The 25,297-nt window shown below is 43.5% G+C and overlaps 1 protein-coding gene across 3 annotated transcripts in view; it reads left to right on the plus strand.

Annotated features, from left to right (window-relative positions):
• The window catches only part of LOC147881835 (DNA repair protein RadA-like protein), a 204,861-nt gene that overhangs the window by 81,174 nt on the left and 98,390 nt on the right, over positions 1-25,297 (plus strand). For all 3 annotated transcript variants that reach the window (XR_015543932.1, XM_087401430.1, XM_087401431.1), the window contains exon 6: positions 4,789-4,896. Coding sequence is in view for 2 of the 3 variants with exons in the window: in XM_087401430.1 (XP_087257556.1) it covers positions 4,789-4,896 (108 nt within the window). In the remaining variant the exon portion in view is untranslated. The remainder of the gene's footprint in view (positions 1-4,788; positions 4,897-25,297) is intronic.

Consider the following 25,297-nt stretch of genomic DNA (forward strand, 5'->3'; position numbering starts at 1 on the left):
CAAGCCGTCAATTACATTAGTTATTAACAATCGATTGAACGAATCATTGAATCAACCGATCCCAACATAACCACGCTCAAAGCACAATAATCAAGCACAATACCAATAACACTAGCGACATCAATATTAACATGGAATCACCCACAATACCGACCATCTAGCATGGCAAAACACAAGCTAGTCAGGCGTCTCCAACTAACCACACAAAGTATCCACTAGGACCTCCGCCGCGTTCGGTGCACTCTTATGGAGTACTTTGCCATAATCACACTTGACTAAAAATAATAATGTCCAGGGCAAGATATATCAGAAATATAATTTCCGTAACTTTCTCTGCAGCAATCTTTCTTTGACTGCTTGCAGAAGCATTGCATAGATCATGATGTATATTTAGCATACACTGAGATTTTCAGTTGATGTACTTTTGGTTGCCTCGTTTTGAGTTTGCTACTCTTGTAATATAATCAATTAAAAGTTTTCACCAAAAAAAAAAGTGTGTGTTTGTGTGTATTTGCATGTGCATGTACATGTGCGTATGCGTGTGCCAGTAGTTTTCATCCACTCAAACCAGAGTTTCATCTTTTCTTTGTTTGGGTTCGCTATTGGGCACTATGGACTTTATGGATTGACAGGAATTGTATTTTTCTTGTTTGGCTTTTTTAAGCGTTCTGTGTAGCAATCCTTCTTTGGTTACTTGCAGAGGCAATGCATAGATCATGATGTATATCTAGCAGACACTGAGATTTTCAGTTGATGTAATTTCGGCTGCCTTGTTTTGAGGTCGCTATTCTTGTAATATAATTAATCGAAAGTTCTCACTTAAAAAAAGAGTGTATTTGTGTGTGTTTACGTGTGCATGTACGTGTGCGTGTGCAAGGAGTTTTCAAAGGCACATTACGAAACCATCATTTCAAAATGACGTTGAGGGTCAACCTAGTACATGCTACCCAACCCAAAAAGTGAAGAATACCATCGTTGCTATCTCACCACTATCACGGCTCCCCTGACCAACGTATTGAAAGGTCGTGGACGTAGGTCTACCTAGTCGATCTCTTGGAATGATGCATTGAACAAGGCTTTTGAAACCTTGAAGTTAACTATTAAGAAAGCACACTTTCTTGCATTACCCCATCCTACCCGGCCTTATGTTTTAAAGGCTGATGTGAGTGATTTTGCGATTGGGGCAGATGTATTCCAAGAGGGCAGACCTGTAGCTTTGGAGAGTAAGAAGCTAGATGACACCCTATATCGTTGGCCCACGCTAGAAAAAGAACTTTATGCAGTTGTATATTCTCTGAAGTTTGGAGACACTACTTGTATGGTTCGACATTTCTTGTATTGACCGATCATCAGTCAATCAAGTACGTGTGTGATGGGTCTAAATTGAACGGAAGAAAGGTTAGATGGGCAGAGTTAATGCAAGATTTGATTTTGAAATACATTATCGAAAGGGTTTGATGAATAGTGTGGCAGATGCCTTAAGTTGAGTCAAGTTTGTAAATGCTATGTCATTTACGAAAATATCCTCAGACCTATTATAATCTTTGAGAGGGCTTTGTGCAACTGCTAGTCATTTTTGTTCTTATTGACAGAAAGTCCAGGATGGGAGCTCCATGGTTGACTAGGACTCAAGGATTGTGCCACCTACGGTACAGGCAGCGGCAGGTCAGTGGATGATTAGGAACGGCTTGCTGTTTCGAAATGGAAAGATATGCGTGCTAGATGTTTCAGATCTTCGATTCAAGATTCTTTGGGAGTGTCATGATGCTCCTAGTGTTGGACATCCAGGTATACATTGGACTCTGTCTCTTGTGAAACATACCTTTTATTGGCCTAAGATGCGTGCATTTATTTGAAAACTATGTGGTAGGTTGCTGGGTTTGTCAGGTTACTAAGGCAGAATGTCTTGGAAGCGCGGGTTTATTATAGCCGTTGCAAATTCCGGGTAATAAATGGGAAAGTATTTCCATGGATTTTATTACCGGATTGCCTAGAACGCGCAAGGGTCATGAATCCATTTGGGTCATAGTGGACCGTCTAACAAAAATGGCTAGATTTTTATCTACTAGAAGAACCATCTCAGCTGTTTAGCTGGCTCACGAGTTTGTGGACCACTTGTTTAAGCTGTATGGTTTGCCGTCTTACATAGTCAGTGACAGGGACTTGAAGTTTACAAGTAACTTGTGGACACTTGTTTTTGAGAAGTTGGAAACTGCTCTAAGTATGAGTTCCTTAGATCATGCACAATCTGATGGCGGTACAGAGAAGGTCAACCAAATGGTTGAAGATATGCTTCGGGCATATGTTTCTAAGAGACAGTCTTCATGGGAAGATTATCTCCCCATGATAGAATCTGCTTATAGCAGTGCAAAGCATTCTAGTACTGGTTACAGGCCTTTTATGCTTGTGTATGGGTTTCAACCTAAGTCACGAGTTATGGTTGGGTTAAAGGGAATTCAAAATGATGTTGCAAAGACCTTCTTACAAGACATGCAAGAACTATTGCAGTTTGCCAAAGAGTCTATTAGATGTGTCCAAGATCGGGACAGATTTTATGCTAATAGACATCGTTCACCTAGAGAGTTCTCGGAAGGAACGATGGTATATTTGCGTATTCCCAAGGAATCCAAGAGCCTAAGTACTGGTTTGGTTCCGAAATTATCCCCCGAGATATTATGGTCCCTTCAAGATTATTAAAAGAATTGGACCAGTTGCATATAAACTAGAATTTCCTCGTGATGTTAAATACAATCTAGTATTTCATGTCAGTAGACTGAAAGAGTTATTAGGTGCGGATGATCAACTTGTTTCTTCTCAAGAAATAATAGAAGTTACAGATTTGACTTTTATTCCACACGAACTTGAGAGTATTCTTGAATTTTGTGAAAGACAGATTGGTAATCGAACGAGTGAGTTCTTAGAAGAGGGGAAGTATGTCATGTGCACAGATTGGTATCTGACGTGTACTGGGTACACAAGACTAGCTCAGGTAGCCTGGGGAGGCTTAGGACTAGGCAGGCTAGATTCTTGGGTTGAGTTCCAAGGGTACAAACCAGTTAGAGGTCTTCGCTATTTTTGGCGCTTGGGGCCCGAGTCTATATAAGGGGCCCAGAGGTTCAGTTTTCAGGGAGCCGATGAGAGCAAGTCTCGTTCCCAGATGCTAGGTCTGATTCTGGATTGAGTCACGGACGTGCGTCTGCATCATAGCATAGCCCAAGGCCAGTAGCAAATCCCAGGCTTCACGGTGCCACCTGGTGGTATGGGACACCAAACTGGTTAGGATCTGGTTGGGAGTTCGTCCCAGTAGCTTTGCTCGTGGCTCGGAGGGGACATCTCGTGATTCGGGATCTTATCCCATAGATGTCATGGCTGGGTGGTGAGCAGCCTGCTCAGATTATTCACGTTTGGTGTGCTGTGTTTGCTTGCAGATCAGAGGTTTCAGGAGTGCTGGGGTCGTGTCAGTGTGTGTGTGTGTGTGTGTATATGTGTGTCTGTTGTCGACTCTTCTCTTTGGGAAATTTTTTAGGCTCTTTGGTTTTCATCCACAACGACCGGAGTTTCATCTTTTCTTTGTTTGGGCTCGCTATTGGGCACTTTAGACTTTGTGGACAGACCGCAACTGTAAGGTCTTTAGTGATGGCAGTTTTTCTTTGGTTGCTTTCTTTAACTGCAGCAATCTTTCTTTGATTGCTTGCAGACTTGCTAGATAGATCAGGATGTATATTTGGCATATACTGAGATCTTCAGTTGCTGTATTTTCTAGGGCCTCTTTTCTGAGGTGACTATTCTTGTAATATAATCAATCAAAGCTTTCACTAAAAAAAAAAAAGGTGTGTGTGTGTGTCTGTGTTGTGTTGTGTTAGACTAATGTTCTTCCACATGCCTGTTCCTACTTGAAGTCTTGAGAGCCGACTTTGATGATGCTTCAAACTGTGTGTTTGTGTCTTGAGACTCCATCATGAATGTTTCTTGGTTTGCATGTAAGCATAGTATTAAACAGGTCTAGGGTCTGGGCAAATGATTTTTTTGTGAGGTGAACTTTTTTAAACCATCATGTTTGGCTGTCTCAATCCTTTATCATGATCATTCTTTTGAATGTTTCTTTGTATACATCTTCATTTCTATCATTTGGAACCCTGTCTTTAGTCAGCCTAGTTTCTTAGCCTCTCTATTCTGTTTCTTTTTACCTTCTTTATATCATGTGGGAGGATACCTGCTGTCGTGAACTACATTTGGGAGAGAGCTTGTGAACTTGTCTTAGAAACCTCTTTTGAATTGATGCAGCACTGTTCGGAGGCCTTGTATGAGCCTTGCTCTATATGAACTTATCATTTGATATAATTTATTGTATACAGGTCATTTGTGACATTTGGATGAGCGTAAAGCTAAGTTAGTGGTCGTATGTATGTTGAGAAAGAGCATGCCATTTTCCTTACAAAAGTATCTGTTTAAATGGATAAATAATTGCACAATCATGCAATAGATAAATTGTGCCAGAGGACTTGCCCTGACCCCTATTTTTTAGTTATGGATAAATTGTGCCCTCATCCATTTTGCTTTGATCTGAAAGAGTGTCCAGTCTTTGAGATGTTTCTTTTCCAGACACAGGCATTCATAGTTGTCTGCAAATGCATAGGTCAACTATATACTGCCCTCATTTTTCCCATGCAGAAGAAGCTTTATGTTGTGATATATGTCACATGGCCATGATTACTATTGCTGACCTAAATGCTTAAGGTGTTTTACTGGCATTAATTATTTTTTGTAAATTTTGTACTTGTTTTGCAGATCATCTTGAATACCATATATGAATTGCGCCCCCGTGCTGTTATTATTGACTCCATCCAGACAGTATACTTGCCTGAGGCAATAGGTAGTGCAGGGAGTGTAGTACAGGTGCTTCAGCCAACTCCTTTAGGGTTTTCATTGTATTAAATATATGTTTAGATTTGGTTAAGAATTTCCATTTAAACTAAGTGAGAGTATAAATGACGTTTCATAACATATGATCAAATTATACCCACAATACCACTCAGATTGCATTTGCTAACAAGCTCGCTTGACGCTAACATTAATTGGGAATTTCCTATTTAGTAGCAACTCTAAGGAATTTTGGCAGAAGTTTCTTGAGCGACGAGCCCCTTGTCAATAGCATGAGGTCATCATCTAGGTATGTCCTAGTCCCCTTCAGTGTTGCCCTCATGCCTATGAAGGCATTGCAGTCTGGACTCTAATCACCATTGGCTTTGTTGGTGCATCAGCTTTACCCATTGTCTAGGCTGGTCAGATTAATACCCATCTTTTTAATCAAGGCTTCAGCATCGCCCATTGGGGTGTCGCCCATTGCCTGTCCTCTGAGACAAGTACATTCATCCTCTTATCTTGTTTGAGAGCATCTGATATAAATTCTTATTTTGGAGCTGAATTGCCTCTCTTGACTACTTCCTTTGATTCCAGCTTCTTTGTTTCCCCCTTTAGTTAAGTTTTGTTTCCCCTTGCATAGCTTAGTTGTTCCTCTCTTGATTTCAGCTCTTTCATTGCGTTACATGGAATCTCCATTTCCTCGAATTGTTGCAGCTCCGTTTCCATGGCTTGCATTTCCCCCTTTGTGCTAGTCCTTTCCAGCTCCCACTTAGCCTTCTTTTTTATCATTCTTCTCTCTTGTGCTTTTGTTTCCCTAGTCCTCTTGTATCTTCCATCCTTGCATCCTCATTTCAGCAAGTACTTTGTCAATGTGCGTGTTCTCACCCATCAAGTGCTATATTTGTGGCTTCTAGGTCGTCAATCTTTCCAATCAACACCAACTCGATTGAGGTTCATGAGAACCATAGCTGTTGCCTTAGGTAGTGGCCCAATTAGGTAAGCAGACATAGCTTGTTCAAGTGTGTCACGGGGGCGTGATTCTAATTATTAGAATTTATGTGTGACAACCCAAGCCCTAGAGTGGTTAAAAGGCTAACCTAGTGCATAAATTCTTAGGGCCAAGGGCAACGGGCAAGTGGGTTAGAGACGGTTAAAAAATCCCTTTCGCTAAAAATAGCTCTAGGAGCCACATTGGGCTAGCTGGCTTGGAAAGCAAGCAGAAAAGGAGAAGTTTGCTTTGAGGCTTGTTTCTAGACCACAGAAGAACAGGGAGAGGTAAGGCACAGGCTGGGAGAGTGATCCAGGGGTATTCTATCACATCGCCTTGCTGATTTTTGACTACAAGGGCAGTGTGTGGGCTGCCAGAAGCTCAAAAACGAATTTAGTTCTTGTGCCGAGGCCCTCCAGATCAGTTTGTTTTTGCTGCATACCTGTTTGGTCCGCGCCTTCTAAAGCCCCCAGGATTGCTTCGCACTTCTTCGAGGAGCCTTCCAAGCTAGGCACCATCATTTTTGCATCTTTCCAAGGCTGTTCGGAGCTCCCAGGCAGCTCAACTTTCTGCCAGGCATGTGAATCTGTTGCATCGCCCTGCCAGATGCCTTTTGGGGTTGTCAGATTTGCTGCTTATCAATTTTGACACCTCCATGTGTCTTCCATGGTTCTCAAACGGGTTGTTTGCAGAATTCACATCTATTCTAAGCAGTTTGGAGCCTCTAGAAGTGGGTGAATTCTCTGTTGGAGTTTGCCAAGGTGCTAGAAAGCGTCCAATTCAAATCGCCCACCAGGATTGGGCTGCCAGGAGCTAAGAAGAGATTGTTTTGCTGCATTTTTCCTCTCGAGGGGTGTTTGCTGATGATTTCGCTTGCCAGGGTTTGGTGTAGCTAGAGGTTGCGAGATACTAGGTCTTTTGGTTGGTGATGCCCTACTCTTGCCTGAGATTGCCCACAGGTTTTTGCTAGGATGGCCATGGAATTTGCATTGGGTTTTCATGCCTTTGCCAGCCACGGTAATGCTGGTTGAGTATTTAGTTTGATTGATCTCTTGGGTGTTGTGCAAAGTTGAGGCTTTGTTGTATTTTGATCGCACTCAATATAATTAAAGAAATACCGCAAGGGGCGCCAACGATTTTGGGGCCAATTTGGTATCTAGTGCGGACCAGGGGCATTCTAGCTCTCGGATTGGCGTTGGAAGTTTATTTATTTGCTGTCTTGAACATAGTCACATGAAAACGCGTTTTGTCCTATCAAAATGCGACGAAACGTTTTGTCACGAAACATTTCGAAACAGGACGAAATGCTCTGTATGAAACGCTGTTTGGCCCAAATCTTGAAATAATTTTTAAAACAATTTTTTTTTCCATTTTTTAATGATTCATCGTTCATATATCTAGATTCTAGAATACAAATGCTTTTCAATCCTTAAAGATTGATTTATTTGAAGTTGAAACTTGAGAATCAAGATTGAAAGCTTGAAATAAATTTGAAGAATGTGTTGGTGTTTAATATATCCTTTTTGGATTTCTTGACTTATATTCCTCTTTGTTAACTCTAAACTTGAGTATAACATATCTTAGGAGCCAATAGCCTTGAATATATATATTATCATTTCGAAACCTATCCGTTTCATTTGACAACATGAAACGAAACGAAACAAAACGTGGCGAAACGGCGAAACAAACGAAACGTTTCTTGTGACTATGGTCTTGAATTTTCTAAGTGGCTGTAATTAAGTGATTTGCTCATTATTTTGGATTTACCACCCTTTGGAGAACCTGAAGGCTGCTGCCAGTGGTTCCATTGCCGGGATCCCACCATCTTTCTAAAGAGTTGAGCTCGTGGTTGTGGTTGGGTAAGCACGGGTAGCTGAAAGTGATTGCAGCCATAGTTTTTTTCATACATTACCATACGCATACGTCATACGAGTATGGAAGGATGATCGGAGTATGGTTCAGCCCCTAGGGTTGAAACATATGTGATCCTAATTTTACGCAAAAACATTTAGAAAGATATACATTGTACACATTACATTGACATAGAGCTACAAACTTTCTCCAAAGACCAGAGTCATTTGGAATCTGGATTCTGATACATAGTGTCAATGATAGATCAATACTACACCAAACATCATGATCAAAGGTAGTAGGTAGTAGAAACTTGGAAGTAGGTACTACACCAAAACATCAAAGGCAAAACATCATAGAAGAAAAGGTTGCCACAGCCTGAAAATAAAGCTGAAAATTGAAATGCATCACGATTCACAACCGATGAGGCTCAAGCCTCAAGCTGCAGCCTGTTGGAGATAAGTGCACACTAAGTGTACTATTTCCCTAGTCTACATTTGTCTAGTCTAGTCTTTGTGTCTTGAGTGTGTGCCATGTGGCACCTCTAGAATTATCCCATAAGCACTCTTGCTCTATGTCTTGTACTTTGGCCCATATATTCATGGGTCACATCATTGCAATCTATCTAGCTTGTGTCTTGTCTACACTCATCTACAAGGTAACTCTTTGTCTTTCAATCTTGTTCTTATTTTACTTCTAGTTTTCTAGTTTCTAGTTCTTGCTTTTATATTCCTACATGGTATTAGAGCCATGTAGATCCCTCTTCTCTCTCCTCAGTCTGCTGTAGCCATAGCCGCACCTCTCCCAGCTATCCTCTGCTTCTACCCCGATCTCATGAGCTGAAGGAGCCGCCTCTTCTCAGATTTCTGCCCCGCTCAGCTGGTCGCCATCATCTCCGAAACGGGCTGCTCCTGTCTGCCCTGCCACTCTCTGCGCCACCGCTTATCTCTGCCAGATCTGCGCGCCAGATTTGCACGCCATTGCGCCATCTCTGCTAGATCTGCGCGCCATTGCTGCGCAGTTCCGCTCTCTGCCAGATCTGCACGCTCACCTCTTTCAACAGGCCGCACCTCTCCAGCTGCTGTTCGTGATCTGTGCCATCTTCTCCCTTGATGCTCAAACTCAAAGTCTTGCTGCTGCGAACCACGGAGATCGCCTGTGAGCTGCCGCCCCTGTTCATGCGGAAGAGCTGCCCACGTCTTCCCTACGGCATTACTTTGGAGCTGAAGAGTCTACAAGTGGTGAGCGAGCCGGCTTCTTGGATCTCTTCTTTCATTTATTTCTGCAATATTGTAAGGGAATAGACACTGCCCTTGCATCTTAGCAAGAGGTAAGACCTTCCCACATGGCCTCTTCCTCTCATTCTCTCATGTCTATCGACAAATTCAATGGGTCAAACTTTCATACTTGGCAAATCAAAATCAAGTGCCATCTTATGAAAGAAGGTCTTTGGGACGTTGTTTACCGTGCTGCTCCCGAAGATTCCAACATTAAGCAAGTTGTCACTGCCAAGAACGACAAAGCCTATGCTATCATCTTGCTCGGTCTTGGAGATGATTACATTCATCACATCTCCGACATACAGTCTGCTTCTCAAGCATGGATCACTTTGGATACCCTTTTTGGACCCCGATCTAAAACCTCTAAGATTGCACTTATGATCTCATTCTTTGATCTACATATGCAGGACGGAGCTACTATAGCCTCTCATGTCAATTATCTTCGCAGTCTTATGGTTTAGCTTGCATCAGTGAAGTCCCCCATCTCCAAAGATATTGCTATTGCTGTGCTTCTCAAAAGCTTATCTGACACCTATGCTACTCTTGTCACTACCTTCAAGTATCACAATAGTCCTACTCTTGAAGTGATCATCAATGCTCTCCAAGAAGAAGAAAGAACTCAACAACGAAAGGTAACTAACACTGCATTTTTAGCAAAGAAAGGAAGCTGCCTTGCACCCATTGTGGCAAAACTAATCATATGGAGAAGGACTGTTTCAAGGCTCATCCATGCACCATTTGTGGCCGTGATAATCACCGGGAGAAGGACTGCTAGTCCAAACCCTCTACATCAGCCCCTGCATCTACCTCAGCCCATGTTGCTGCAACATCTCCATCAGCAGATCTTGCTGTTCCTTCCTCATATGATGAGAAGTGGGCTTTCTGATTACTTCATATTTCTTGTCTACCACTTTGACCACCGATGATGTAGGTCAAGGGGTTCTAGTGTCTTACTCATTCTGCTTTTGGACCTAAGGAGGGAATGTCTCCAAGGTCTATCTATTTGTCTACAGTCAGTCTTCTGTCTATCTAGTCTTGTCTGTCTGTCTATTTGTCTATCAATCTGACTGTGTTTTGTTTTAGATCCATCTTGTCCCTACCCTTGTGGACCCATATGAGGATATCACTTGAGGAGGGGTGTCTCAGGATCTTTGTCTGTCATGTCTTCTATCTTGTCTCTTAGTCTATCAGTCTTTATGTCTGTCTTCTAGTCTTGTCTTTCTGTCTTCCTCCTAGTGTCCACTTAAGGAGGGTGTTGGAGATAAGTGCACACTAAGTGTACTATTTCCCTAGTCTACATTTGTCTAGTCTAGTCTTTGTGTCTTGAGTGTGTGCCATGTGGCACCTCTAGAATTATCCCATAAGCACTCTTGCTCTATGTCTTGTACTTTGGCCCATATATTCATGGGTCACATCATTGCAATCTATCTAGCTTGTGTCTTGTCTACACTCATCTACAAGGTAACTCTTTGTCTTTCAATCTTGTTCTTATTTTACTTCTAGTTTTCTAGTTTCTAGTTCTTGCTTTTATATTCCTACACAGCCCTCATCCTCATCCTCATCCTGATCCTCATCCTCATTCTGTTGCTCATTCTCATCCTCATCATCATTTGCATCAGTGCGATCCTCCTCCTCATCCTTCTCCTTCTTGAGACCATCCTTGAGGCCAACCACAGCCCTGAGCCAAAGTTGGCCAATAGTGTACGCCAGGCAGAAAATCGATCCCCTCTCCCAAACAAAACCAAACCCACCCCCCCCCCCCCCCCCCAAAAAAAAAAAAACCAAACCACACCCAAAAAACAAAACCACCACCAAAAACACACACACACACACGCATGCACGGAAAGTCATACGGACGGCCGTATGGAACACATACGGGAAAAACATCGATAAGCGTACGGATGCAACTATGATTGCAGCCAAGTAAATCCACCAAATATGTCTCATCGTGAGAAGTCGCAGTCTATTCTGGACTCAGAGGAGGAAGAGTCACATGAATCTCAAGAACAAGAATCCCTTGGGGATGAATATTCTGGGGATGAGCAGCAGGTTCAGGAACAACCACCTTTTGGGGAACATGTTTTTGGGCAACAAGCTTTTGGACCGCAAGCTTATGGGCAGCAAGTCTTTCGACAATGGGATCAAGAAGAAACTTCTGTTCAGTCTGAGCAGGAGGAAGAAGACGAGGGAGTGTCATGCTGAGAGCGCAATTGGCGAGTACGATGGATATGTTTACTCAGCTCACTTAGAATCCTTGTATTTAGAAATTTCTAAATCTCGAAGAAGGATAAGAAGAAAAAGAAGAAAGCACACATGCATCAGTCTGGTGCTCAGTCGGGTAATGGACATCCGAACATTATGCCATAGGTTCCTATGCAACAATTTGCTTTTTGCTCTGGTACTGGGATGAATGATCAAGGCAGTAATTTTCCCTATTTTAATTCCGGACAGCAAGTTTTCCCTCAGTCCACAATGTGTATCCAGGTTATTTCGAGGGAGGTTATGTGTTCTAGGCTTCATGGTTAATGAGGGCATGGGTATGGCTGGAAACTTCCCAATGGGGTCTCAGCTTGGTATGGAGGGTTTCCAGGGATAGATGCTTGGAGGAATGCAGCTTGGAATGCCAAACATGATGCAACCTGTCATGCCAAACATGATGCAGCCTGGAATGCCTAATATGATGTATGGAAAGATTAGGATGCAGCTAGGGATGCAAGGACGTATGCGAAATCCTATGGGAATGTTTTGGATGCCATCTATGGGACCCGGAGTCCTCTAAAGGAAATGGAAAAAGTGCATAGAGCATGGGTAATATGATGCAGCCACCGTTTTTGCGACCACCAATCTATGACAATTTGTCCCCGAGAGGCAAAGCAAAGGACTTCAAATAAGGAGGTTCAGGTGTAAAGTTTGAAACTTTTATTGCTTGTTAGTTCCTATAGGTTTGTACCATTGTCGAAACAAATAGGGAAGTACTATTGTGGGTTACCCAAGGAGATCCAGGACTATTGTACGAAGACAAAGGATTGAAAGCGGAGAAGAGTGGCAAGTCTTTTAAGGCTTCTTTTGTTGCAGGCCAGCGATGCAAGATCCGCCAGTCTAAGTTCAAGAGGCTGACTTTCGAGGAAAAGGGAGAACTGATGAGGCAAAATAAATGATGAGGCAAAATAAATGAGGCATTTGGGACTCGGGTGAGATGCTTGACTCACTGACCGAGGGACTCATTCACCTTATCCCGAAAGGTGGCAACAGGAATTTTGTATCCCATTGGAGACCCATCACTCTTTTGGGCACTCTTTACAAAATCCTTGCCAAGGCGATCAGCATCTGACTACAGCCCCTTCTTCCAGACCTCATCCATGATACTCAGATAGGCTTTGTGCATGGCAGGAGCATTTTTGATAATATATTTTCCTTTTGGGAAGCCACAGAGTGGGCTATGTAGATTGGGCAGAGGCTAGCAGTTTTACTCTTGGACTTCGAGAAAGCCTATGACAGAGTAGATTGGGGTTTTCTTGAGGCACTCTTCTACGGTTTGGATTTTCAGATGCTTGGATCAAAGGGGTGGCCTCCCTTTATAGATCAGCCCATAGCCAGGTTTTGATTGGAGGGGTGAGGGGTGACAGGTTTCAGATTTCCAGATCAGTTCGTCAGGGATGCCCTTTAGCCCCCTTTCTCTTTCTTTTTGTGGCAGAAGCTATGAGTATCTTCCTTAGATCTCAGGCTGAGCTTTTTGGGCTGAGACTGCCCTTGAGACAGGAGCAGGAGCTTTTGGAATGTGAGTTGGCTGATGACACTGCTATTTTTATTCAGGCCTCCTTGCAGTCACTTGATTCTTTCCGGACAACCTTGGTTTAGCTGCAGGGGCACACATTAACTGGCATAAATCCTTTGGCTTTTGGATCAGTGACGAGGACACTGGGGGGTTGACATTGGTTTTTCCTGGATTCAGAGGGGTGTTTCTATCAGGTATTTGGGATGCCAGGTAGGATTGGACATCTCTCCAGCACAGTAGTTTGCCCCAGTACTAGAAAGTATAAGGAAAAAGCTCCTATTCTGGAGCTCTGCCAAACTCGACCTTGCTTCTAGAGTTGTGGTAGTGAACCAGGTTCTCTTGGCCACCTCTTGGTTTGTGTGTTCTTGCTGGTGCCGGTCTAGGGATTGCATCACTCAGCTCATCAGACCAGTCATGAATTTTTTATGGAGTGGACTTGATGGCACAGCAGATGTTGCAGCAAGGGTGGCCTGGGAGACTGTTATTCTCCCTACATGTGAAGGGGGACTTAATGTCATTGACCCGGACTTGCAGTGCAGGGCATTGCTTTGTAAGGTGGTGGTGAGGGGAGTCATGCCTGGGCAGGAACCTTGGAAGGATTTCTTTTTGGACGCATTCAGGCTTGCACACCAACCTTGGGAGATGATTGGGTGGATAGCCCTCGCTGGATTTTCACATCAGCCCCTCTCAGATCTCCTGCCTCTCCTCTCATGACTGCCATCCTGAAAGCTTGGGGGAGCTTCAGGAACACTCTTCGAAGGATTCCACCTTCTATTGTCGAAGAGATTGATAGGCAGCCGATCATTTGGAATGATAGTATTCTTGACGAGCATGCCAGACCACTGGGCACTTCCCATTACATGCAGTGGTCTAAATGGGAGAGAGGCCCCGCCTACACAGTAGGTACTTGGAAATCTTTTATCAGGGTACCTGAGGATCAGAGACTGCAGTCCGTGAGTCACCTTAGAGGGGTAGCACGCAGGATTCAGCAGATAGATGCAGCCATCCCGGTGGAATGGACAGTTGAGCTGCCTATTACTTCCACCACTTGGATGGGGGCTTTTTCGAGGACATCAGTTCCTTTACAGGTGATCGCTCTCCGAGGTCTCGGGGAAGACGCACTGGTCTTTGATGTTGGGGATGGAGGTTTACTTTCTACATCCAAGGATGGCATTCTTCTTGAGGTTGTCTTTCAGCCTGTCTGGATTGCTGGTTTTGTGGACCATGGAGCGGGCTTGCAGTGGTACTTAGACCCCGACTCTCTGCTCTTGGCCTTGGGATCCTGGAGGTTGTGGTTATATGGACGTGCACCTATCAGGTGCTTGCAGTGGGACCCAGGAGAGTGGGAATGGATAGATCATGGGCATCGAGAGACGGGGATTCCCTTCTTTCGTTTCACGGTTGGTAATGCCAGGAGGTTTCAGTTGAACAGTAGGGGTTGGATTCCCTCCAGAGCCCCCCATTGGGAAAACTTCTTCATCACTGCAGATTTGCGTAGAAATTTCTGGAGGAGGCTCTAGAAATCCCTCAGAAATAGAAAGATCACTCTTTTCTTTTGGCTTTCTATTCATGGAGGGATTGCAGTGAACCTGTGGAGATCATGATTTGGGGCTGATCCCACTTGTCCTCGATGTCTTTTTGCAGAGGAGTCAGTGTGATATTGCCTTTGGGACTGCAGTCAGGCGAGGACTGTTTGGAAAGGGGTTGCTCGGATACTCAGCATCTTTCACACCTCCCCTTTCTTCATGACTTGGGGCTCGGTCGCATGGTTATCTCTTATCGGGCCCCAGGTGTGTTTTGAGGGTCAGCCTTCTTCTTGGGCACTCTCGGTCAGCTGGCAGGTGATAGAGCCCTGCTCTCTACAGGATGTACCACTTACTCCCTTCAGAGCTTCTCATGTTTCAGTGGACACCTCTTGGGAGATTTTGGCTAGCATTTCCTCTTGGCACATTTGGAGAGGCAGATGTAGTGAGGCCTTGGATGGCACCCAGATACACCCATTACAGGTGTTCACGGGTATTTGGACTGACACGGTTCACACTTTGATAGCCATATGGGCTAGCATGCAGGGCCCTTCACGGGCAGCCTCTTCTAGAAGGACTATATTTCTTCGAGTTTGGAGGGGTTCTCCCTTTTTCTCGGAGGTTTCTACCGGATTGAGATGGCACTATCAGCCTCAATCCTTTCTTTTTGGCTCTTGAGCTTTTCGTGCATTGCATGATGTATCCCGTATGGAGCTTGCTCTAACGGTTTTTCTTTAATACTTAATAGAATTCTCTTTTTGCAAAATAAATAAATAAATGTTTTCACTGTAGGGAGGAAGGCCATTAATCTTGGGAATGCCCAAATAAGAAAAGGAAACAACCTGTTGAACAAAAGGAGGAGCAGAAGAGCGAACAGAAGGGTAAGAAGTCAAAACCGAGTGCGAGACTTATGCTTGATGTGATTGGTGAGGGACAGAATGAGGATAAGTCAGAGTTATGCAGAGCTTGGGGCAAAGTATGTGACCAAACTTGTTTAATCTTCTTTGACCCCGGAGGTCAAGCCAATTTTATCTCACTAGAACTAGCAGGTAAGTTGGGAATCCGTCCGAGGAGATGGGGCTGCTTTGTGAAGATGATATGGCCAACCCCGAGTTCAGCTCTCTTGTAACTCAAATCAATTGAAAGTTGAGGCTGCGCCTCATACCTTGTTGCCCATAATTGGCGATTCTCCTTCCATACTCAGGTTGCACAAAAAAACCTTTGTGTGTTGTGCCATTAGCTTAACTTTGCTTCGCGTGCTCCATTGTCATGTTGTGTGCCTCTTGCCTTTAACTATACAGTCTTCGAATGTTGCATCTTGTGTGGTTATGGTTTGAGATGGTAGAGTCTTAGATGTAGATCAGGAGGCCCCTACTATGGATCCTGGCCCACTATTTCCCATTCAGCAGCCCCTCTTTCCCCTAGCTCAGTAGGTACTTTTCTTTAATCATGGGTCCCTAGAGGATCCGTGCCTCCATTGCTACTAGGGTGTAGCATTGTGTTATTAGAAGTGATTCGAGAAAGGTTTCTTCGTAAATTTTGAATAGAAACATTCAATAATTTTGATAGGAGTTTCAACTAGAAATGCACTCTTTTTTTACATGTAAAATACATAATATATAAAGTATGTAAAATGCTCTATAATTGTGAATATATAAAATCTATCAATTATTTAGAGAGTAGAAGGAGAAAAAGGGAAAAGTATGGGAGGGTTGAGATGTGAATCTTAAAGAAGTAGCTGTCCAAAGTTCAAACAGCCACCTTGTGCTCAAAAGAAACCAAGGGATTTAGATGTAGGCAATGAAGAAGCAAGTATTAGGAGGGAGGAAGTAAGGATGCCCAAAATAGAGAAGTTATAAGGGAGAACTACCCTACTATCCAAAGTAGCCAGCTCAGGCTTCCAAAAGTCCCAAACTCTCTAGTAGGGCACAAGGGGCCGCAATGTCCACAAAGGGCAGGCATATTAGAGGCTTAGATGCAAGGGAAGGACTCAGAAGAGTCAACATGAAATAGCAAAGACATGAGCAGGATGGAGCTGAAAATGGCAAAGGCGTCACGATGGTTTCAAGGCATAGGGATTTCCTAGACGTTTCGTTTGCAAGTGAGCGCTTCCTATGTTTTGGTGAAATAGTTGTTCACGCAACAGCGGATTAATGTAGTAGAGACTTTTACTGTGAGAGTCAAGCTATAGCTTAAGTTTTTTTAAAAATATTATGTAATTAACATTTGGAATTTGAAATATTTATGTAATTAACATTTGGAGTTTGAAATGGCCAAAAACTGAAAAATTGCAAATAACAATAACTTTTTTACGTTTGCACAAACTTTACAAAAAAGTGGAACACAAAAAGAGCAAAATTGGATGGAGTGTGAACAAGCACGTTAGAGCTAAGACCTTGACATACATGATTTCGTATTCCATTAAGCTTGGGTTTGAGTAAAATGGTAATTCAAAAATTTGGATTTAATTTAGTGAACCCTAGGAGAATAATTGCAACCAATTCATGGACAAAATAGGAGCGAATCAATATGTATTTAGTAAATTGTAGGAATGATGAATTAGTGATGATAATTAACTTCTTGACAAAACATGAGTGAATTAATGTGTATCTAATGGACAATAGATGCCAACTATCCTTGGCGAAGCCAAGCATATAGAACAACCTTTGGAAGCCTTAGCCCAACATCACGTTGAAATATAGTCTCAAAAGTATGTAACTAATTTCCCTTGTAGACATTTCTAGAGTCTCGTGTCCTGTTGGGATTGTCATTATCTTCAACCAAAGCAAAAGATCCAGTACCAATTCGATGGAATACCATAACGTGAAACTCTTAACTAGTAGCAAAGTAAAGAAGGCGATTTATTAGTAGCCAAGTAAAGCAAAGGATTTACCAGTCACCAAAACAGCTACAACGTGATGAAGTATTAACAAACAAGAATCAAATGGGGTGGAATATCTATAGCGAGGCCAAGAGCAAGATATGGTTAGGGATTTGGTTTAGGATGGATGAGGTTTAGTTCTGGTGCATAGAGCTAGGCAAGATTAATTTGGAAAAAGATATGCTTTAAGAAAAAGCATCCTTTTAAGGGAATGGCTTTTAATGGGTGCAAGGGCTAGGCTTATATATACAAGCTATGAGCTTGCTTCGTGGATGGTCTAGACATCATGCTCTGTGGAAGGGAGAGTGTGAGAGCACACACACACACACAAGCAGGATAAGCAACAAGAAGTGTGGGGATAAAAGGTATGTGTGTACCTCCCCTAGCACACAGTGAAGCTTTTATATGAAAGGATAAGGTTATAACACTTAGTACGGTGTACTTAGTGTACTTAACAAATAAAGTACTAAGTGTACTTAACTGTACTTGGGTGGCCATAGAGCCTTTACCCCAACAACCTCCCACTTAAAGGCAATATGCCCTCAAGTAAAAATAAATGAAGCTCAACCTATACCCATCAACTGTCGGCAATGTGCAAACCGCTCTGCAGGCAAGCCTTTTGTCAACAGATCTGCTGGATTATCATCTGTGTGAATCTTGACAAGCTGAATCAGCTTATCATCTATCACCTCCCTGATGAAGTGATACTTTACATCAATGTGCTTTGTCTTTGCATGAAAGACAGGATTGTGTGCCAACTGAATAGCACTCTGACTGTCACAATGCAACAATGGAATATCACCTGTGATGCCCAAATCTCCCACTAGCCGAGATAACCATAAGGCCTCTTTGCATGCCTCTATGGCTGCAATATATTCAGCTTCCGTAGTAGACAAGGCTATGCACTGCTGCATCCTTGACATCCATGACACTGCACCTCCAGTGAATGTATAAACATAACCGGTAGTAGACTTCCGGTTATCGGGATGACCAGCAAAATCTGAATCCACATAACCATGCACCTTTGCATCTCGCTTGCCAAAGCATATGCACAACTCCTGTGTGCCCTTCAGGTATCTCATGATACCTTTCACTGCATTCCAATGCTTCTTGCCTGGATTTGCCATATACCTGCTAACCACTCCCACTGCAAACGCAATATCAGGTCTGGTAGCAACCATGGCATACATGAGACTGCCACAAGCTGAAGCATACGGGATCTTGGCCATTTCAGCCCTATCAGCATCTGAGTGTGGGCTGTCCATTGCACTGATTTTCACATACGGAGGCAATGGAGAACTAAGGGTTTTCCCCCTTTCCATATGCAACCTGTGCAATACTTTGCCAATATATTCGGTCTGAGACAGATACAACAAACGCTGTCCCCTGTCTCTCCGTATCCGCATTCCCAGTATGTGATTTGCATCACCAAGGTCCTTCATATCAAAGGCCTCATGCAGTCTTTTCTTAAGGTCATCAAGCTCCTTACGAGCTTTACCAGCAATAAGCATGTCATCCACATATAAAATGAGAATGATTAAGCTGCCATTTGCAGCCCTTTTGGTATATAAGCAGTGATCGTCATCACTTCTCCTGAAGCCTTGGGACTTCATGAAGGTATCAAATTTCTTATACCATTCCCTTGGTGCCTGTTTCAGCCCGTAAAGGCTCTTTTTAAGCTTGCATACAAGTGACTCCTTGCCCTTGACTGCAAATCCTTCTGGCTGCTGCATGTAGATCTCCTCATGAAGATCACCGTGAAGAAAGGCTGTCTTCACATCCATTTGGCATAATTCCAAATTCTCACATGCAACCAAAGCAAGTACAATCCTGAGTGTGGTCATCTTAACCACTGGAGAAAAGATCTCATCAAAATCAACACCATACTCCTGCTTAAAGCCCTTGGCAACCAACCTGGCTTTATACCTTGGCTTAGCTCCAAGTGTGACTTTCAATCTATACACCCACTTGCATGGCAAGTACTTTCATGCCCTTAGGCAACTGCACCAATTCCCAAGTACCATTTTTATGGAGACTGTCCATTTCAGACTTCATGGCTAGTTCCCATAGCCTTTTATCATGCATTTGCACGGCTTCCTTGTAACAGGAAGGTTCTCCACAATCTGTAAGCATAATAAAATCTGCTCCTGGAACAAATCTGTCTGGCGGTTTCATTTGTCTAGTGGACCTTCGGACCCATTGGTCTTGCTGTCCAACTTGCTGCTCACCTAAAACAGGTTGCTGTTCTAGTAGATCAGGCTGCAGAATTATGCCTGGGAGGTCTTCCAAAGGTGGCATGTCCCGTAGTACATGTTCCGCCACTGCGGGCTGTCCATTTGGACCTGCTGCAGCATCATGCATTGGCTGATTACGCTGCTGTTGTGGCTGATTTGCAGCTTGCCTGAACTGTACATGATGTCCCGAGTCATCAATGTCAACCTCTGAAGCATCAGAAGGCTTATCTGCTGCCTTAAACATACATGACTCATCAAATAAGACATCATTACTGCGTATTAGCTTCTTATTCACAGGATCCCATAGGTGGTAACCCATCTCACCACTGTCACCATATCCAAGAAAAATGCATTTAAGAGACTTAGGATCAAGCTTGCTGCGATTTTCTCTGCGTATATGCACGTACGCAGTGCAGCCAAAGACCCTCAAGTGCTTATAGGAAGGAGGTTTTCCTGTCCAAAGCTCCTGTGGCACTCTGCCATCTAGTCTTTTATTTGGTGACCTATTGATGAGGTGTACTGCTATTTTTACAGCTTCAGCCCAAAATCCATGAGGTAAAGCAGCATGTGACATCATAGAGCGAGACTTTTCTTGTATGGTTCTATTGATACGCTCTGCAGTGCCATTTTGCGCTGGACTGTAGGGAGCAGTGAGTTCTCTTTTAATACCTCTAGCATCACAAAATGCATTGAATGCATTAGACATATACTCCCCACCGTTATCTGACCGCAAAGCCTTCAGTGTTCTGCCTGTTTGGTTCTCAACAATAGCAAGCCATTTCTGGAACACTGGAAAGACATCACTCTTCAATCGAAGAGGATACAACCACACCTTCCTTGTGGAATCATCTATAAATGTGACAAAGTACCGTGCACCTCCAAGTGATGGATTAGACATCTCACACACATCTGTATGCACAAGCTCAAGTTGAGCATCTTTATGTCCTAATCTCCTTTTATGAGGACATTGTAACTGTCTACCATATATGCAGTGCTCACAAAACTTTAAATCAGAAAATTTAAGAGACGGTAAGTAGCCAAGGCGAGCCAATTGCTCCATTCCACTTATGCTCATATGTCCCATCCGGCTATGCCACATAGAAATATTCGGCAGCTCGGTGGCATGAATATCAGCATGATTACATACTTTAGCATGAAGAGTATACATTGTGTCAACCTTAGAGCCTCTGGCAACAACCAGGGCACCTTTGGTGACCTTCCAGAAACCATGACCAAAGCTGGTCACAAAACCTTCATCATCCAACATGCCAGTAGAAATCAGATTTTTCTTGACTTCGGGTACATGCCTAACATTGTGAAGCATAAGCTGAGTACCATTAGCAAATACAAGCCTGACATCTCCAATACCAACAATACTGCATGCATGATTATCCCCTAGAAAAACGACTCCATTACTGCCTGCTGCATATCTTACAAACAATTCTTTGTAAGGTGTAACATGGAATGAGGCACCTGAGTCAATGATCCAAGAGCGCATGTCTGCAAGATCTCCTGCATGGAGAGAATGAGCATCCAAAGTAGAGAGAAATAGAACCTCTCCCTCACTGTCATAACCGTGTGTAGAATGAAGCTCTTCAATCTTCACACTGCTCTTGCCATTGCTTACTGGTACAATTGCTTTTGCATCTGACGCATCAGTATTTTTGGCTTTGTCTCTCTTATCATTTTTCAGTTTAAAGCACTGCTTTTTAGTATGTCCCTTTTTGCCACAGTAGTAGCACTCAACATCTTTGTTGGAGCGGGACTTGCTCCTCCCTTTTCCCCTTTCCTGAGATTTGCCTCTTTGCTGACTTCTCCCCCTTGCATTTAAGGCATTGTTAGGCTTTACTGCATCTTGAGCTTTCAGCTTCTGCTCTTCTTGCAAAATCAGCCCTGTGATATCTGAAAAACTTATGAAAGTGTTTGCATTTGTTACAATTGTGGTGAATGTATCCCAACTTTCACGAAGAGAAATCAAGAGTGCCATACCCTTGGTTTCCTCATCCACCACATATTTTTGATTTGCAAGTTGAGTGACAATTGAATTAAACTCATTGAGATGTGCATCCATGGAGGTCCCTTCCTTCATCTTCAGATTGAAGAACTTGCGCAGCCAATATATCTTTGTAGCTACACTCTGCTGCTCATATGTGTCCTGTAGCTTTTTCCACACACCCCAGGCTGTTTTCTCACCATCCACATTCCAAACAACACTCTCATGGAGTGACAATTCAATTATGGACTTTGCTGACAGATCAGCTAGTGCCCAAGCATCATCAGATGTGCCAGTGGGCTTCACACCTTTGTGTATAATAGGAGCACGAAACTGCCTAAGAATTAGCACATTCAGGACCATCTTTTTCCACATTGGGTAGTTAGCAGCACCCTGCAACTTTTTAATATTGAGAAGAGAAGATTCCGAGGATGAAGCCATTACAATCAGCAAGAAATATAACCCACACTTGGGTGCCTGGCTCCCTGCAAACTAAGTGCACAGATGCACTTGTAGTTGTGCTCAAAAGTTAATTCCTGCAATTTTCTCCCACTTAACAGTAAATACTGTTTGTTTCCTGCCGGCTGCAGATCCAGAAAAGTAATACTTAATGCATTAATTGAGGCTCTGTAGTACAGTACAGCAGTACCTTGATTTGACACAATGTATGTCCCTGCTGTAACAGTGAAAACAGCACTGTTTTATGCACTTTAAACTTCAGTAAAGTGACTGTTTACAGTCCAAAAATTGACTCTGGACAGTACCCGACTGTACTTTCTAGTACAGCAACAGAAATTGTCTGTATAACTGTCCAAAACTGTCAGAATTTGACTCTCTCTTGCCTCTATAACTGTGATACACAGTTTAGAACTTGAATGATGCAAAAGCAAGCCCCTTGACTAGAAGCCAATTTTGAAGATTTTAGTGCATACACAGCTTTCCCAAAGCTCCACTGATCACATAAAGCATCCAGGTGTTTCCCCCAACACTGATATGCATAACAATGTCAAAAGCCCCAATTCATATGCATCTGCCACTGTCCCGTAAGTCATAAAATGCATCAAATCCTTGCACAAATCAACTCCAATCAGGAGGATATACGCAAATAAGTGCGTGTAGAAGCCAATGCCTGGCTGTGGCTGCAAAAGCCCCTTGATTCCACAGTTCAGAAATGAGAATTTCTCTCACATTGGAGGCGTAGATCTGCAGATCTACCTCACTGACAACAGAAGGAACCAAAAAAAAAAAAACAGGTGAAGCGGGCTTCTGTACGATCGTGAACGTCCCCGAGCTCTCCGGCGATGGAGATGGTAAGGACCTGCACCTGTGGCCACGTATGGCGCTAATGGCGGATTTGCTGGTGGCCTTGGCCCGGGCTAGCGCCGGTGGTTGCTGGTGGCGCCGATGGCGTCGCTGGCTGGCGCCGATGGCGTCGCTGGTGGCCGCTGGTTGGCGCCGCTGGCTGCTGGCTGGTGCCGCTGGTCGCTGGCGGCCTGCTGGCCTTTGGCCCTGGCTGGCGCCGCGTGGCCGGTGGCCCTGGCGACGGACGGCCTCAAAGGGTTGCTAGTGCAGCGCTAGCAGCTGAAGGCGCCGATGGCTGCTGGCTGACGGCGTGGCACTGAGCCTAGCGATGGCTCTGATACCAGTTGTGGAAGGGAGAGTGTGAGAGCACACACACACACACACAAGCAGGATAAGCAACAAGAAGTGTGGGGATAAAAGGTATGTGTGTACCTCCCCTAGCACACAGTGAAGCTTTTATATGAAAGGATAAGGTTACAACACTAAGTACGGTGTACTTAACAAATAAAGTACTAAGTGTACTTAACTGTACTTGGGTGGCCATAGAGCCTTTACCCCAACATGCTCTAGGGTGGTTGTAGAATTAGTGTTGTAAATGGAAGCAAGAGAATGCGAGAGAGTGGAGCTGAAGCAAGCTGGAATGAAATTGTAGCAGCACCAAATGAACTACAAAGCTAGTGTAGTCATAGAGACAAAACCCTAGAATGAACCCTAACTGGGGTCAAAAGATGTGTGGTGACTAACTTACCCACAAACTCAACCTCTAATTGAGGATAGGGGTAAGAAACCTTAATAAAGTGAAAAAGTGGTCCTAGACCCTTATTACACACATAACATTGGCGACTGGCTTAGGAAATATAAATATTTCTACACCCCTCTACAATGACAATGTTACAATGTACAAGGTAAACATTAATCACGAAGCGGATGTAAGTTTAAACCTTCACAAAAAGCCTCAAACTTTGACGAGGTAATGCTTTGGTGAAGAGATCTGCCACATTCTGTTGTGTAGAACAGAAGACCAAGAAGCCCTGTGCACGCAGCCGGTCTTTGATATAATGATATTGAATTTCAATGTGTTTTGTACAAGCATGAAACATAGGATTCCGTGCCATTGCAATGGCATTTTGATTGCTGCAATTGGAGTAGGTTCCTCAATGATGCATGAAGATCACCCAGCAAATTCCTCAGCCTCGACTGTGGTCATGAAGGCGGCCCTGTACGCAGCCTCACGTGATGAGGTAGCCACCGTAGACTGTCTCTTGCTTAACCAAGAAAAGCACGAGTGTCCAAGAAAGAGATAGTTACCACTAGCAGACCGCCGAGTATCAAAATCACTAACCCGATCTGAATCGCTTTAAGCATGTAAGTGAAAGTCATCTTCAAAGATAACCCGGTAACCTCTTCAAGAGAAAGAAGAGAACGAAAGTAAATTCTTCTTAATCCAAGGGACATACAAAACGTCGTGGATGCAAAAATTCTGAACCATCCACGGTTGTGAGTGAACGTCCTCCAATTGGCATATAAGAAATTGACTTGCCAACTCTTGCACTGGATCACTTTCAAAGAAAGATTTTTGTGAGGTGATATAGCGGGAAGCACTACTATCAAAGTACCATGTCTCAGCCTTCTCATTTATGCTTAAAATGTGCGAGTCCCAAAAGGCTTTGAGACATGCTTTTTATCTTTTCCACTTGCATGTGTATGTCTAGAACCACTGCTAGCAGCATGACTTGGCTGAACTTTCTTTTTGCCCTTATCTTTTGCGGAAAAAGAATTCTCCCTAGTACTAGAACGTGGAGTCATATTCTTTCGCATCTGCTCCTCTTGCAACAAGAGTGCTGCTAACTCTTAAAAAGTGAGGTGATTCTGATCACATCGAAAGGTTGAGACGTGTGAAAAGAGAGATAAGACTTTGCAAGTGTGCAAAGTAATGGTAACAAGCTATGAGTCTGGAATGACCTCATCAATGTTCAAGAGTTGCTCTTGCAAATCTTGAATCCTAGTGACATGCTCCTGCATAGAGCACCCTCATCCATGTGCACACTATGAAGCTCTTTGCGCATATATGAGACTCGCCTCATTACAAGCTTGATACATATGTTAGGATCTGATATGAGGGACCTCTTGATATTGTGTGAAATCAAGGACAAGGCTTGAGCATTACGTCTGTACCACCTCCTTTGCTCAGGAGGAATACGTACAGATGCTTGCCCAACCGGGTCAGCTTGACGGCGGGTTGTGGAGGAATGCTTGTCGCTATAGGACCGGGACGGGCCTCATCACGTGTCTTGGGCAGTATTGTGCAAGGTCAGCCCGTATTTTGCACTTTTAGATGCATGCAGTCCATTCAGTCGTCATTTATAGGCTGTTTTATAGGGAGCCATGTATAGGGCTGTGTGCAGCTATGGAATATCGACAAGGAACCCTGCATAGTGTCAAATCAGCCTTGGAGCTGGGTGAGTGGCTTAGAGAGGAGTCGAGAAAGAATGTGCTCTGTGGTAACATATGTAGGGGAGGTCGAGATAGGGGAAAGGGTGGTAGTCATGATTTGAACTCAACCTAGTGGCAGCACTAACTTTCGTGAATTACAAGAGGCTGGATGAT

Source organism: Dipteris shenzhenensis, chromosome 30, assembly GCF_047967505.1.
Source record: "Dipteris shenzhenensis isolate YYH24624 ecotype China chromosome 30, Dip_SZ_1.0, whole genome shotgun sequence".
Classification (NCBI taxonomy): Eukaryota; Viridiplantae; Streptophyta; class Polypodiopsida; order Gleicheniales; family Dipteridaceae; genus Dipteris; species Dipteris shenzhenensis.